We start from the raw sequence: 17,122 nt of genomic DNA on the forward strand, positions 1-17,122 counted from the left end.
ATCCACATCTGCTTCCAGAGAAGAGATTCATTAGCTTAAAAATTGTATTTTCTAGATTTTGAAAAGCTGGCCAAGAAAAAGTACTTGTTGCTTGCCTAGCATCACATTTGAGCTAAAGGATGTTATGGGGGTTTGGCACTTAACCCACCACTTTTCCACCAGATGTGAGGCTCTACCTAAACCTTCACTGCCATCAAATGAGATAATTTCCACACTGTTACCACCAAGAGTGAGGGATTTCCCTCATATCCACCTCTGCCACCAATGTAAGGACCTCCTCCTGTCCACCAATTGTGGAGACCTCCTAGATGTCTTCAAGGTATCTGTGTGAGATACTATGCAACTTTTAGCTCCACTGGACACCATCCCTCTTTATTCACTGCTGCCACCACAGACACCTTGTCTGAATCTAGGCTTTATAATGTATAACATTCCTGGAGATCAGAAGCAAATAAATACAAAAAACAGTATAGTGGGCCCTTTGTATCCACTGGGGTTTGGTTCCAGGATCCCGCCTGGATACCAAAATCCATGGATACTCAAGCCTCTGGTATACAATGGGGAAGTAAAATGGTGTCCCTTATATAAAATAGTGAATTCTACACAATACAGTTGTATACTGCTCTCTTGATCCCTGTCCCTCATGGTTAGCGGCCCAGGGGGGACCGGTGGTAACATCATTGTTACGCCGGATAGTTAACACATCCCTGAGGGATGGGCTATTTCCATCTCAACTCAAATTGGCCATTGTAAAACCTATTTTAAAAAAGCCCTCCCTCGACCCCCTGGTATATAATAATTATTGGCCTGTTTCGCTGCTACCATTTTTGGGTAAGGTGATCGAGAGGGCGGTTGCGATCCAGCTTCAGGCGGTCTTGGATGAAACGGATTATCTGGACCCATTTCAAACTGGCTTCCGGGCGGGTTACGGGGTTGAGACGGCCATGGTCGCCTTGGTCGATGATCTCCGTCTGAGCATCGACAGGGGAAGCGTGTCCCTGTTGGTGCTCTTGGACATCTCAGCGGCTTTCGATACCATAGACCATGGTATCCTTCTGGGACGCCTGGCAGAGGTGGGGATCGGGGGCATTGCGCTCCAGTGGTTCTGCTCCTACCTCTCCGGGAGGTCCCAGATGGTGCAGCTGGGAGGTTAGCCTCCACCACACGGAGGACATTCTCCACGGCTGCCCCAGCCCTTTGGAATACGCTGCCCACTGAGCTCCGCTCGTCCACCACCCTGGCCCAATTCAGGAAGGACCTGAAAACCTTCCTGTTTCAACAGGCATTCCCCGAATAAAATCCTGTGGGCCTCCCTCCTCTTCCGTGGCCAAGAGGTTGGGCTATGGGGCTTTTTTGTCTGTTATTTTATTGAATGGTCTGATGTTTTTGTATTTTAATCTTTTTGTATTATATGGATTGTTGTTTCTAACCCTGTTGTAAGCCGCCCTGATCGCAGGAAGGGCGGGATATAAATAAAAATTTTATTTATTATTTATTATTATACAGTTGTATACAGTTATATACAAGGGAGTAGTCCCTTAGATGAAATAGCAAAATCAAAGTTTGCTTTTTGGCATTTATATTTTTTGAATATTTTAAATATTCTAAAGTCATGAGTGGGTTGAATCCAAGGATAAGGAATCCGTGGATACAGAGGGCCAACTGTACCTTATTAATAAAAGTTGTACATAACAAAAAATATTAATTTACACAGGCCCTCAATGAACAAACTGTAACTGTTTAAAATGTTTTTAATGGAGGAATGTGTAAACTATTAATACTGGGATTGGTATGGCTGTCTAGAGCCCCATTGATGTGCTTTTCCTTCCTCAATAGGCCCAAGGGGTTGTGAAAGACCTAGACAGAGAACTACTCCGCCACCTGGCCCAAGGCACAGCCTTCCTGCAAGTCAGCACCAAAGCAAACCCTCGAGGAGAGATGCGGGGAAAGGTGCGTGGTGGTCACTTGTCTTCCACTCTCCACATTTCTGTGGGGTTTCTCTTGTTCTTGGATTAATAGTGGAAACTTCTGATCTGACTTGATATGGATCTGTATAGGATCGGTTGTCGTAATCATTGTGTTGTTATGTGCCTTTATGTTGTTTCCAACTTAAGGGACCCTAAGGCAAACCAACATTGTGTAGTGGTTTGAGCATTGGACTGTGACTCTGGAGACCAGGGTTCAAAACCTGACTCAGCCATGGAAACCCACAGGATGACCTTGGGCAAGTCACACTCTCTCAGCTTCAGAGGATGGCCATGGCAAACCCCCTCTGAAGAAACTTGCCAAGAAAACCCCATGATTGGTTCACCTTAGGATCACTGTAAGTCAGACATGACTTGAAGGCACACAACAACAACAAAGCCAAACCTATCACAGGGTTTCTTTGGCAAGATTTGTTCAGAGGGGGTTTGCCTTTTATTTCCTCTGAGACCCAGAGAGTGTGGCTTTTCTTTCATTTTATTTATTTCAAGGATTGATATCCCTCCTTTCTCCCACAATGGGATTCAATACATGTCACCCAGTGGGTTTCCATGGTCATGATTTGAATCCTGGTCTGCCAGAGTCCTAGCCTAACACTCACAGAAGGAAAGAGTGCAGTCTGGAAGACATTTGTGTAGAGATAATGAATTAGTTGGGATTAATGTTTTTTTCTTTTTTTGGGGGGGGGGGGAATAATTGCATAATGATTGGAACTTAATGGGATAACTTCACTCCTTTTCTGTAACATATTTGTTTATTTAAAGTATTTATTTACAGTAAAGTATAAATAGCCTGCCATTCAGTGAAAAGGTATCCCAAATTCAGGCATTTTTATAATTAAATGAAGTGGCTTAATTATGAAGGAAATTAACTTCTTTTGGGAGTTTGGAACTTAAATCAATTTTAAAAACAGCAACAGAAAGTCTAGCAACAACTGAAAGAAAGACCAATTTTATTTTGGTATAAACTTTCCTGGACTTGATCCCACCTCATCATACATACAATGAAGTAACCTAAATGTAATTGACTAAGCTCAGGGAGCAGCCTCTTGGCTTCTGTCACTCATGTGCGCCATTTGTTAAACAAATAAGAGTTGTTCCCTGCACCTCTTCTTTTGAGGTGAATGAAGCAGATGTCTGAATGATAAACAGGGCTGCTCCTGTCATATCTAATTTTGCGCTCAACTGTCCGCAGGCAGGGAAGGGTGAAGCGCTCTCCACTCTCTCTAGAAATTCCACTGGCCTTTTGGCTTTCTGTGAAAATTCCTCTGAGGATCAGTAGGCACATTTTTGTCTCATGTTTTTGGCTGAGATAAAATTCACAGGGCCATGAAAAACCTCCCTGAAGAAATATTGTGAGTCTTATCAAGATGTTCTTTGGCTCTGAAAGCTGAAATTCCTAAACAATTAGTCCAAATGGGAACTGCCAAACTGGCCAACATATTTTGTTACACTGGGGCAAATTCAGTGGCCTTTTTCTGAGTGCTGATGGGTGGTTAGCAGCCTTGTGTTTATTTTACCAGAGTGACAGAAAGTTCCATTAAGTCCCAGAATCCCCCAGCCAACATTGCCATTGACTTCTGGGCCTTGTGATCCAGAAAGAAACTTTTCACAACTCTTTCACAGTTTGTCACCTGGTTTTTTTAGCTGCTGAGACAAGCAGTGATCACTAACACTCAAACCCTAGATCACTGTAATCTTTCCAGAAGGGAAAGAAAGCAGACATTGCAGTTTTGAGAGCAGGGCATTGCTAAAGGAGTGCAAGAGGTGCACACTCCTTGGGTGACATCTCAGAGGGGTTGAACACCTGATGGGGCAGTTGCTCACCATCTGCTAGGAGACCTCTGCAAAAGCAGAGGAAGAAGGGACATAGAAAAAGGAAGAAAAGAGGAGGACGCCACCAGCCATTGCAGAGCAGGAGGAGAGGGGACAGTAGAACAAGAAGTAGCAGTAGAATAGCAATAGCATTTACATTACTATACCGCTTAATAGTGAATGCAGCATTCTCTAAGTGGTTTACAATCTGTAAGCCACTTGCCTCCGACGAGCTGGGTATTCATTATACCGACCTACGGAAGAATGGAACTCTGAGTCTACCTTGGAGCCCTGTGACTGAACTCACAATGTTGTGGCTGTAGTCCTGGCATTTAACCACTGTGCTAGCAGGGCTTCAACAGTAGGCAGGGAAGAGCGTGCCATGTCCACCCTCCCCCTCCTGACTGCCATACTGCCCCCCCCTTCCCAGCCAAGCTACCTGGCAGTGGCACACCCAGCAGCCTATGCACCCACCAGTCTTTTCTGGATCTGGTTGGGCAGCTGGGCAGCTAAGAAAGGGGGGTGCCATTGGTGGTCCTTGCACTCCCTCCCTGCCTTCTGTGCCTGAATTCCTCCCCCCCTTGCAGTCCTGCACTGCTTGGCCAAGCTGCCAGGCTACTGCCACTACTGAGGAGCTGAAGAGAAGGAGGAGACAGCTAGTGCACCGTGGCCAGAGCAGCAGAAGGTACTGCCATCACTGGAGGGGAGGAAGGGAAGGAGAGAATGAATAGGTTGGGGCAGGTGGACAGAGGCAGTCGCTGCCTTCTGCTGTCCCCCCCCAAGCTCCAGAATCAAAGCAGAGCATGCACTAGAGCACCCAGACAGCCACTGGCTTTTACTCTGGAGTTCCCCTCTGTTTCATGGGGGTTGCATCTCTCCCTCCCTTGCAAGTGTCTCTCCCCCAGCCAGGGTCTTTCATCATGCTCCCACTGGACTGCCCACCTGCCTTACCCTTGGGAAGCAGCACCTAGCCTTCCAAAGGCATTTGGTGGTGAGATCGCTGCTGCTTTCCCATCCCAACATGATCACACCGGGTGACAGCAAATGACGCCATTGTTTGAGGTACTGTATGGCAGGGTAAGTGGGGTTGAAAGGTCCTGTCAAAAATGGCGCCATCGGTTCCTTTCTTATCTAAATATCAAAAGTGGAATGCAGTAAATAAATCATAAGATCTTCTTGCACACACCCACTGAGGGAAACAAGTTGAGACTTCTGGGTCGCCTTGCCAAATTAGATGCTTAAGTATCTCCCTCCCAGGGATATTTTGGGCATGGTTTGAAAGCTTGGAGTGTTAAAAAGCCATTGTAAATTGACAGTGACTGAGGTCACAAAGAACGAGAGCTTCCAAAATTATTCTGTGTTCCTTAGCAAGTGAGGAAATTTAGAAGCATAGCTAGCTGCCAGATACGGCTGCTTGCCAAGATTGTAAATTCTGCACTTAACATATGGATTTTGCATTCCTAGCCAGTAGGGTTCTTACGCCTTTGTTCTTCCCTAAGGAAGGCTCAGAGCTTTTAGCGGTGCTTAACAGGCAAAACATTCAACAGGTGGAGTTTTTCTGGGTATGGAGGAGAAGTGATGAGGCAAAACTGTACTTCTTGAGATAGTATGTTATGCAGGCTGTAGATAACACAGGTGTGCTTGTTTGTTTGTTTGTTTAGTATAGGCCTAGGCAATGTCTGTGGATTTAGGGGCCATTTCTACTCCCAGACATCTATACTATGTTGCTATGCCTGCCTCTGGTTTTGTTGCCAAAATTCAGCAATGAAAAACTTTTCCCATTGAAAGTTAAAACATTAAATGAAAACAGCTCTCTGAAACACAAAAACTTTTTATCGTCTTCCTTCTGGTTGCTGTAAGAAGTGAAATAGATACCCACTGGAATATGGGAGATTTAACTCTGGAAAAATGGTGGACTAGAATTTGGAATACGTGGTTATTTGAAAAGTTTTCTCACACCATCACTTTTTGTAATGGACAAAAGAAATCACTCTCCTTTTATGAGGACTGATCAACTCTTATTGTTTATGGTACCGGTAAACCCCATGATAGCTTTGCCTTTGAGTCTCCATAAGTCAAAAATTATTTGAAAGCACACAACAACTAACAACAATTTCACATTTGCTCCAACCATCAGCAGGAACTGCTGACTTATGGAGAGACGCTTTCTGCTGAAACTTGACCCGGTCATGAAAGACTTCCTCAATGAACTTTTGTGTTTATCTTAATACAATGGACCCTTGCTATCTGCTGAGATTTGGTTCCAGGATCCCCCATGAATAACAAAATCTGTGGATGCTCAAGCCCCATTAAATACAATGACATAGCAAATTAGCAAAATCAAGGTTTGATTGGGGGAATTTAGATATTTTAAAAATATTTTCAAACTGTGGATGCTTGAATCCATGGATTAAAAAATCTGTGGCTATAGATGGCTGACTGTACAACACCATCCAGATAACTACCCTAATGGAATTGCCCCTTAGATGTGTTTTCTGTTAACTCATATCCTAAGCCTGTTTGAAAATGTTGTTGTTGCTGTTGATTTAGTATGCTATTATGAGCCATCAAACAAGGCTCACCTGTAGATTCATGCTTCCAACTCAGGATCCTTCCAGAAGTGCAGATCTACTTGTAGTCAAGGCAGACAGGAACACATGATGTCTTGGTTAGTAAAGCAACACAGCACTTTGAAAAGTGGTGCTTTTTGTCTGGTCTGCTGTGTCTTTCTGAATTTCAGTACTGAATCTGATGGCAGCAACAAGGGATCTATAATTACCCCTGTGGAGCTGTGCAAAATAGAGTGCTACTCTGTTCTGTTTTGGGCAGACCTTACTTGGAATACTGTGTCCACTTTTGGGCACCACAGTTCAAAAATGATATTGACAAGCTGGAATGGTGACCATGATGGACCAAAGGTCTGGAAACCAAGCCCTATGAAGAATGACTGAGGAATATGTCTGTGTTTAATTTGGAGAGGAGAAGACTGAGGGGGAATCTATAGTGTAGAAATAATTGAGTTTAATACCACTTTAACTGTCATGGCTTCTTCCTACAGAACCCTGGGATTTATAGTTTGTGAGGCACCAGCACACTTTGGCAGAGAAGGTTAGCAAGTTTGCAAAAATATATACCCCAAGATTCCATAGGATGAAGCTACAGCACTTAAACTGGTGTCAAACTGCATTATTTTTACAGTGTAGATGCACCCTGAGAGATGATATGATAGATATCTTTAAGTATCTGAAGGGGTGTCCTGTAGAAGATGGGGCCAATGTGTTATTGATTGTTTCAGAGATGAAAACATGAACAAATAGAGTCATGTTTACAAGAATTACAAGAAAGAAACTATTCCACCTGAACATTAAGAAAAACTTGATGGTTTGTAAAACTTGCTTGAGAGTGGAACAGACTACCTCAAAGGATGGTGGACTTTTTCTTTTCGGGGGGGGGGGGGGGGTTTAAACAGAGGTTGGATGGTAATCTTTCAGAAGTGCTTTAGTGCGTTTTCCTGCATGGCAGGAATGGTCCTTGCATCCCCTTCCAGCTCTATGATTCAGTTATTCTAAAAGGATAAGAAGGATCATATGCATCTTGTGGAACAGGTAGGGGGCAACTTTAACCAGCAGCAGAAGAAATGTTTCTGCCTTCCTGAATCAGCACTCAGCCTCAAAAAGTAAAGTTCCCAAATCTCAGTCTAGCCCCTCTTCTCCAGCCCAAAGGGTCTTTACTTTGAGAGCAGTGACTTGAAAGGTGTGTATGCGTCTTCATTTGTTAAGAGTTTTCTGTGATTTATAAGAATGGTCCAACATTGTTTGCATGTACCATTTTTAATGACATCACCAGAGGCAGCTCCTTGTAACATCATCAGGGCTGCCAGCTATGAAATCACAAAAGATTATCCCTTGGTTTCAGGTTTTGTCCCTGAAATCTCAGCACCTGGGGTAATCTTGACCTGGCGCCCATAGCTAGAGCAAACAAGCTGCCAGACCTCACATGCTTTCCTATTCTACCATCCATAGTCATACATACTGATGTCTGTATTCTACCAAAACCTGATGAATTGTCTCATCTTCTTTTCACGTTTAACAGAATTCACTCGAATGATAACTTTGGTTTGAGTCTGTACCCCTTCAGACTATATATCAGGGGTGAGCAACCTGCCCCTTCAGATGTTGCTGGACTGCAGTCTCCATGATTCCTCATCTTTATCTGTGCTGGTTAGAGGTCATGGGGCTTGTACTGCCACAGGGTCGAGGGCTACCAGTTTCATATTTATGGTGGTATGTGATGCAACAGGTTAAAAACCTATGCAGTTCTAGGCTGCATCAACAGAAGTATAATGAGGGAAGTAATGGTACCACTCTATTCTGCTTTGGTCAGACCTCACCTGGAACAGTGTCTAATTCTGGACACTACAACTCAAGAAAGACGTGGACAAGCTGGACCATGTCCAGAAGAGGGCAACCAGAATGGGAAAGGTCTGGAAAACATGCCCTATGAGGAGCAGGTTAAGGAGCTGGGCATATTTAGCCTGGAGAAGAGAAGGTTAAGAAGTGACATGACAGCTATGTTTAAATATTTGAAGGGATGTCATATTGAGGATGGAACAAGCTTGTTTTCTGCTGCTCCAGAAACTAGGACATGGAGCAGTGGATTCAAACTACAGGAAAAGAGATTCCACCTAAACATTAGGAAGTACTTCCTGATAGTAAGAACTGTTTGGCAGTGAAGTATGCTGCCTCAGAGTGTGGTGGAGTCTCCCTCCTTCTTTCAAGGTTTTCAAGCAGAGGCTGGAGTGCTTTGATTGTGTTTTCCTGCATGGCAGAATGGAGGTGGATGGGATGGCCCTTGGGGTTTCTTCCACCTCTGTGATTCTGTGACCCAGGGTTTGGGGAGAAAACTATTTTCTTGAACTATAACTCTCAGAATCCCCCAGCCAATGACCATGTTGACTGGAAAGATTCTGAGAGTTATAGTCCAAAAGATAACTTTCCCAAGCTGCTAATTGTCCATGACAACGAAGTCAGCTATATTTCCAGAGAAGTTTGCCCTGGCATCTTCCTCATTGTTAGGTCTTGGCCAAGCTGAACTGTGTTCCCTTCCCAGGCATTTCTCAGTACTCATTCCCCTGATGTCTGCAGTGGGAAAATTCATAACAGGGAAATTTGCAAAGACAGGCTCTCGTCTGCCTCGTGGCTTAGCCGGGCCTCAAGCCAACATTACCGATAGCTTCCCAGATGCTATGTTGGCTGGGAGGCTGCCAGCTGTCTTGGCATCAAGTAGTCACTGTGGCACGTGTGCCTTCCCTCCATTTGCACATTGGTGCTAGTTCTGGGATTGAAAAGGAAGTGAATACCATCTGTCCTGAGAAAATTCACAGAGCACTTGGCACTTGTAGGTGGGAGACAGGTGGACTGGTCCTAAATCAACAGGCAAGCGGTGTTGGTTTTTGCAGGGAAAAGCTCAAATGTTGCAGGAAAGAGATATCTTGTTTGCATTGCATAGAAGCATAGTAACATAATATCGTCTTCATTTGTTAAGAGTTTTGTGTGATTTATGAGAATGGTCCAACTTTGTTTGCATGTACCATTTTTAATGACATCACCAGAGGCAGCTCCTTGTAACATCATCAGGGCTGCCAGATATGAAATCACAAAAGGTTATCCCTTGGTTTCAGGTTTTGTCCCTAAAATCTCAGCACCTGGGGTAATAGATACTGTGCCCTGCCCCCCCAGATGTTGTTAGATTGCACCTCCCATTGGTCCTGAACAGCATAGAAAATGTTGTGGAACGCAGGGAATAAAAACCTCCACAGAAGCAAAGTAAGCATTCCACACCATTGGCTGCGCTTATCAGATTTAAGTTTTGAGCCAGTCCTTGCCCTTGCATTTGGTCTGTTTCCATTCATGCTTTTGGGAGTTGCAGAATCCCATTTGTTGTTATCATTTGCTGTCAAGTTGGCTTCAGTTTACAGTGGACTATGGGTGAAGCCTCCAAGAGCCTGTTCAATGGTCTTGCAATCTCAGGGCCATGGCTTCCTTGATTGAATCGATCCACCTTTATTGCAGCCTTCCTCTGTTGCTTGTGCTTTCCACTTTTATTATGTTTTCCTGTAAGTCATGTTCGCTCATGTTCAAAGTAGGACGACCTCAGTTTGTTCGGTGTGGGCTTCTAGGGAGAGTTCAGTCCTGATTTGCTTTGGTATCCATTCATTTGGCTGAATCCCATTCCATTTCTCTAATAGCCACTCTTCCTTTAGGTGCACATTCCTAACCACTGTGAAGTAGGAGGTATGCGGCTGTCCCCTGAAGGCCCAGAAGAAGAGATCCTGGAAGATCTGAACACAAAGGATCCTGAAGAGCTGAAGAAAGACCCCAATTCTTGCTTTTTTGAGGGACAACACAGACCACATGGCTCCCGCTGGGCTCCAAACTATGACAAGAAATGTTCCATATGTAGCTGCCAGGTGAGTGGAAAGAAGATAGGACAATATGCTGGGTGCTGCTACACTGGAGTTTTAGGGTGCATCCGCACTGCAGAAATAATCTAGTTTGACACCACTTTAACTGCTATGGTTCAGTGCTATGAAATTCTGGGATCTGTAGTTTTGTGAGCTACTTAGCCTTCTCTATCAGAGAGTTCTGGTGCAACAACAAACTATAATTCCCAGGATACCATAGCATTGAGCCATGGCAGTGAAAGTGGTGTCAGACTGGATTATTTCTGTAGTGTGAATGCAGCCTGACACAGTTTGAACAGTCTTGATTCCATCCTGTGGAATCCTGGGATTTGTAGTTTGTTGTGGCACCAGAGCTCTCTGATAGAGAAAGCTAAATAGCTCACAGAACTACAAATCCCAACATTGAGCCATGACAGTTAAAGCAGTGCCAAACTTCATTAAACCTCCAGTGTAGCAGCATCTAAAAGAAGCACCAACCCCTTTACCATCCAGCCTTTATGATGAGCACAAACAGTTATGTTTTCTGGAATTTTGTAAAATATTTGGCATCATTTTCTTTGCTTCGTTCATCCTTTGTTATATGCCCCTATGTTTTACCCTCAATGTATCCAGAGGTCATATCAAAATCCACAAGTTTGGTCCCAAAACCTCCCCTCGACTTAAACATGAGGTTGAATTATAGTTGAGTATAGATGGTAAATCTTCACTTTTTTCATTCTCACACATGAAAAAATAACAAAAACATCAAAAACGTGGTAATATAACCATTGTACATTTTTGGGAGGTCCCACCCCTTCCAGGACTTTTAAACAAATCTTTTGTTTGTGCAAAAAAAATTAATAATAATGACATTTTCTATAAAAACATACTTTTTGCACAAAATGTGCAACCTTTTTTTACACAATTGAAAGTCCCAGCTTGTGACAAATCATTGAAAAGTATGCAGAATTTCTTCTATCATGTTAAGATGTATTGTATTCTTGTTGAATCCAAGAGGAGAAAACTCCTATTGTACACCTATTGCTCTCCTATTGCAGAGTGATGCTTCCACCAGCCTTGCTCGAACCATGCGGTGACTATTTCTTTACCAGATTTGGGTTACATCCTAATCGTGGCACCTGGCCTGTAGAATTCCCTTTGCATCTGGAGGATTCACTATTGCATGGAGCTGTTGTGATTACTTTTGCCTCTAGAAGAAGGCATAAGAACAGCCTTTTGTAATTTTATAACATGAGTGGGTGAACCTGTGGACCTCTCATTGTTCACAGTTTCCCCAAGACTCTGTAAAATTCCCTGCATTCCCTGACACATTTTTTTTTCCAGCAAGGTTTCACCTCTATGTGATAAAACCTCCAGCTGATCTGTTGAGAGATGTAAAATTTCCAGAAATGTTGAAACCATAGGCAGAGAATGTTTCCCCCTTTTCCCAGAAAAAAAAAACCCCTCTGACATTGTAGGAAGAAATACTGACGAAATTGAAGAAAACTGAAGAAATAGCAAAAATGGAAGAAAACAGTGCCATTAGCACCCTCTACAGGTTGCAAGTCACTCTGTTATTTTAGGAACATAACATGTGTTATATACACATTATGAAACAATTACACCATTTTGTTTGGCATAAATGCCAAAATACAGTCCAGTCAGGCAATAGTTACAAACTTAATTCCTATTATTATTATTATTATTATTATTATTATTATTATTATTAGCTACAATGTCCTGAATTGTAGAGAACCTTTGGTTTTTACGTTTTATTAGAAGCAAGCAACAAAAAACAAAATCAAAAGAAAAAAAATCACATTAACAAAACAGAAAATTATTTTGTCTCCTCTAATCTTCCATAATGTCTAGCAGACAGGGTTCATTCATTCCCATAAAAGGATACAAGAAAAGGATCCCAAGCCAGGGAATTGCAATGATCTGATACTGTATATTGTCTTTCATAAAAGTTTTCCTGTTACTGTATATAGTTTTTAGCAATAATTTGGGGTGAGCAAATATATGAGCAGCTTGTCTTAAACAAGTCATCCATCAATCTAAAAGGAAATATTCTAAAATCCTTGTTGTTGTGTTGTTTTAAAAAATTCAATCTTTCCCATTTTTGTCTTGGAAAAAAGGCTTTGGAAAAAAACAGAAACATTGAGACAGGGTCCTAATTTTTTCTGGCTTGTTCACCAGCATCTCCATTATGGCTCCTGGAATGGCAGTTTACTACACACAGAGACAGACATGAGAAACTAAATGTCACAAAAGGAACATATTACTGTTTTTGTTTTCCAGTTATGCCAGCTTGCTTGCCATGGGGGTGAATGCTGCAACTGCATTCTTAGCATAGTTTGCAGGAATGTTCAAACATAATAGATCCTGTGCATAATGAATTGCAAAGCTGGGGGGAAGTCCTCTTGTTTCAATACAACTCCTAGAATATCCCAGACAGAATTCTTGGTACTCATGTTCGCTGGAGGATATGAGGAACAGAATAAAAAAACTGGAAAGCATGTATTCACACTAAAAGGAGACAAGGGCCTGTTACAGACGGGCCTAAAAGTACGCGCTCTGCGCGTACTAGGGTTAGAAAGGAGCGTCCTTTCCAGACGCTCCCAACCCTAGCACGCGCGGAGCGCACACAAAATGGCGATGGCTGTTCCACACGGCCGCCGCCATTACGACGTCACGACCGCACCGCCTCCAAATGAGGCGGCGTGGACGTGATGTCTTTGTTGTGCCGCGCGAGGGCGCCTAGAGCCCCCTTTCCACGGTGCGAGAAGGAGCTCCAAAACGGAGCTCCTTCTGGGGTTTGCGTCGCTGGGCGCAGCCTTTACATGGCTGTGCCCAGCGACACAGAGGAGAAAGGGGCCAAGTGGCCCCTTTCTCCTCCTCCCCGCTGTCGCTGGGTGTCCTTGGAGCTTGGAGCTTGAAGCCCCAAGGACACCCCTTTATAGGCCGTGGGGAAGCGGCCTTTTGCTGCTTCCCCACAGCCTGGAAAGCAGCAGATTGGGGCCTTGGAGGCTGCCGGTCTGGCAGCTGAGGCCCCGATACAGCGGGGAAAGGGGCGGGTGCAGGCCGCCCCAAACGGGCGGTCTGTAACCCGCCAAAGTCTCATATGCTATGCAGTGGTCCAAAACTTTTATTTCTCAAAAAGCCCAACGTGTTTTGGTTTTCTGATCAGTTGGCCTTCTTTAGGGGCAATTCTCAGAAATTTGTGCAGTCTGCACTCTCTATAAAAGTGGACCTTCTGAGTATTTGAAGGAAGAACATTGCACAGCACATGGGACTTTATTGCCTTTCATGCTTCCATGAAGTATTTAAGGCACAACAGTGCAAACATGCAGCTTTTCCAAATACTGAGAAAATGATATGGAGGAATAATAATAATAATAATTTGTTTTATTTATATACCGCTGTTCCAAAGATCATAGCGGTGAACAGCAAGTAAGCTAATTAGCAAGTAAGCTAATTTGCCCCCAACAGTCTGGGTACTCATTTTAGCGACCTCGGAAGGATGCAAGCCTGAGTCAAGCTTGGGCCCTTTTGCTGGTCTTGAACTCGCAACCTTGTGGTTTTGAGTGAATGGCTGCAGTAAAGGCATTTAACCACTGCGCCACCAGGGCTCCTGGACGAAAGTGAGTTGGTGGCAGTTGCTTAATAATGAAAAGGCTTGGCAAGCAGCCCACTTTGCAGGGTTGCTGGGCAGGGCCTTCAAAGCAAGGCTTCAAGAGCCACTGTGCTGGATTGAAACCTGATTTGTAAATAACGAAACCACACCGGAGCAGAAGAGTTGGGTGAATGGCAGTTTGCTCCATCCTTCATCTTGCAAGCCAGGCTTTCGAGAATGTCTCTTCTTCTTTTCCTGTCCCATTTTGCTCCACAGAAGCGCACAGTAATTTGTGATCCAGTCTTGTGCCAGCCCCTCAACTGCACCCAACAGGTGCACCCAAAGGATCAGTGTTGTCCTATGTGTGATGAAGGTAAGACAAGACAAAGCAGAACAAGGCACAGTCAGGCCTGCAGGGGGTGGGAATGGAGAAGGTGCAGAGGAAGGGATTTTCCCTACCTGATGGAAATTAAGGTGGAAGACAGCCTTTAGGCCAGACCTCTGCATTTGGGAACAGAAAGAATTATAATCTTGAGGGACCCCTCCATCACAATAAGCACACACGACTGAAGTATTAAAGCAAGGTGATTTGCCCATTAATTAGTTTTGAACAGACTAACAAACAGACTGGCATCCTATTAGTGGCATCGCAGGAATAAGTCCAACCTCTACCTATGTCTTTTTTTGGATTGTTTTGGAGGCTGGTGCTTCCTCCCTCTGCATCAACCAAGACAGACCCCTTTAACTTACTGTAGAGCTGCTGCAGTCACCATCCAGGCATTCCATTGCATGCCTGATGGAGGTGGACCAAAGGAACGTCCCTTCTTCCTCCACCATCCCACCTCCTCCTTCTCTCCGTCTGTCTCCATAGCCAGATGTGAAATGATTACATCACCCATTGAGACTACTATAGGGCACACACCCAAGGCCTCAGTGGATGAGGGAATCATTTCACACCTGACTATAGAGTCATATCTTTATGCTTTTTCAGCCCCCCCAACACTGCACTGCAAAAGGCAAGGAGTGACCGGGGGGGGGGGGGGGCAGTGATATGTCCAAAAGGTGTTAAATGGCCAGTGATAACATAGTTCTGTATGCAGAACCACTATCTTATGCTGTGCCATACAGGATTCTGGCCATACAATGGATTGGGTTGGACAGGAGCAGAACAAGAATTAATGGTCCTGGTGGCTGCAGTGGGTTCTGGGAGTAGAATCATAGAGTTGGAGGAGACCACAAGGGCCATGCAGTCCAACCCCTGCCATGCAGGAAGACTCCACCACCCTCTGGGCAGCATATTCCACTGTCAAACAGCAATTATTGTCAGGAAGTTCTTTCTACTGTTGAGGCAGAATCTCTTTCCCTATAGTTTGCATCCACTGCTCTGTGTTTTAGTTGCTGGAGCAGCAGAAAAGCTTGTTATCCTCAATATGACAGTCTTCAAATATTTAAACAGGGCTATCATGTCACTTCTTAACCTTCTGTTTCCCAGGCTAGACATACACAACTCCTTAAGCCAGACTTCATAAGGCATGGTTTCCAGACCTTTTACCATTTTGGTTACCCTCCTCTGGATGCGTTCCAGATTGTCAATAGCAGTAATAAAAAAAGTAACTTTTCTAGGCTCTGGACAAGAGGTGGGTTCTGGGCATGACATGAAGGTGAGATGTGATGGTGAACCAACAGCAGTTCCAATTGTATCTCCTGAGGTCACAGCCTTCTCCAACCCACTGCCCTTTGGGTTCATTGGGTTGCAATTCCCACCATCCCAGTGAAGCTCATATTGGCTAGGAATGATAGGCATTGTAATCCTACACATCAAGGAGGGGGGCACCATAGCAGTAGAGGGGAAAGACAGAGACTTGCATAAGAATACTCAACAGCCACAGCAGGTACTTCATTTTCCTCTGTATGTCCAATATGTGCTTGTACGGGTGTCTCCTCACTATCTCTTTTTGAACAGAGAAGAAGGAAGAAAGACAGAGAGCTGAGAAAGCCCGATACAACAGTGATGGTAAGAGAAAGAGGAATTGTCTGAGTTTTGGGTTATGAGGCATTAAACTGTTCAGCAAAAATGAAGAAATAAATCATTTAAAATAGAGAAATCATTTTTAAAAATGAAACATAATGTCCCCTGAGCAATAATCTGCAGTTTGTTTTGGTGTAGAAAAGGAAGGAAAGTTGGTGCTATTTGCATGTCCATCAGGAAGGCATTCCAAAATTGTGCTGTGCCACAGAGAAACCTCTTTCTTTTGTAACTGTATGGTGTATTTCTGCCACGGATGGTAGTCAGAGAAAGTCCTCTGAAAATCTTATACCCATGAGTTTATTGACAGGGAGGAAGTACCGGTAGTCTTGTTTTAGACAGAGGGCCTGAAGCAGCCTGAAGATGTTTGTCCAGCCTTCGAAATTTAGGAGTGGCACTCTGACTTTCCTTCTTCTGGTTTAGGTTGTTACTTTGAAGGTGACAAGACATGGCGAGAAGCTGGAACTCATTGGCACCCTGTCGTCCCACCCTTCGGTCTCATTAAATGCGCCATTTGTACCTGCAAGGTCTGGTCATCAATCTTTTTTTTTTTTTTTTACATAAATGTTGGAGGGTGAGGAAACCAATGCTCATGGCAGACATACTTACCAAATTTGCAGATGACACCAAACTAAGAGGAGTAGCTAATACCCCAGAGGACAGGATCAAAATTCAAAATGACCTTAATAGATTAGAAAGCTGGACCAAAGCTAACAAAATGAATTTCAACATGGATAAATGTAAGATACTGCACTTAGGACAGAAAAATGAAATGCACAGATATAGGATGGGGGATACCTTGCTGAACAAAACTACATGTGAAAGGGATCTAGGAGTCCAAGTAGACAACAAATTGAACATGAGTCAACAGTGTGATGCGGCAGCTAACAAGGCCAATGCGATTTTAGGCTGCATCAATAGAAGTATAGTGTCTAGATCAAGAGAAGTAATAGTGCCACTCTATTCTGCTCTGGTCAGGCCCCACCTGGAATATTGTGTCCAGTTCTGGGCATCACAATTCAAAAAGGACATTGAAAAACTGGAGCGTGTCCAAAGGAGGGTGATCAAAATGGTGAAGGGTCTGGAAACTATGCCCTATGAGGAATGACTCAGGGAGCTGGGGATGTTTAACCTGGAGAAGAGAAGGTTAAGAGGTGATATGATAGCCCTGTTTAAATACTTGAAAGGATATCATATTGAGGAGGGAGCAAGCTTGTTTTCTGCTGCTCCAGAGATTAGGA

At 43.9% G+C, this 17,122-nt stretch overlaps 1 protein-coding gene across 2 annotated transcripts in view; it reads left to right on the plus strand.

Moving 5' to 3' along the window:
• Positions 1-17,122, plus strand: part of CHRD (chordin) — a 75,081-nt gene that overhangs the window by 47,678 nt on the left and 10,281 nt on the right. For both annotated transcript variants that reach the window (XM_042456109.1, XM_042456110.1), the window contains 5 exons: positions 1,837-1,950; positions 10,060-10,266; positions 14,132-14,228; positions 15,819-15,869; positions 16,305-16,408. In XM_042456109.1, the coding sequence (XP_042312043.1) occupies positions 1,837-1,950; positions 10,060-10,266; positions 14,132-14,228; positions 15,819-15,869; positions 16,305-16,408 (573 nt within the window). The remainder of the gene's footprint in view (positions 1-1,836; positions 1,951-10,059; positions 10,267-14,131; positions 14,229-15,818; positions 15,870-16,304; positions 16,409-17,122) is intronic.

The sequence above is a fragment of the Sceloporus undulatus genome, chromosome 3 (genome assembly GCF_019175285.1).
Source record: "Sceloporus undulatus isolate JIND9_A2432 ecotype Alabama chromosome 3, SceUnd_v1.1, whole genome shotgun sequence".
NCBI classification, from domain to species: domain Eukaryota; kingdom Metazoa; phylum Chordata; class Lepidosauria; order Squamata; family Phrynosomatidae; genus Sceloporus; species Sceloporus undulatus.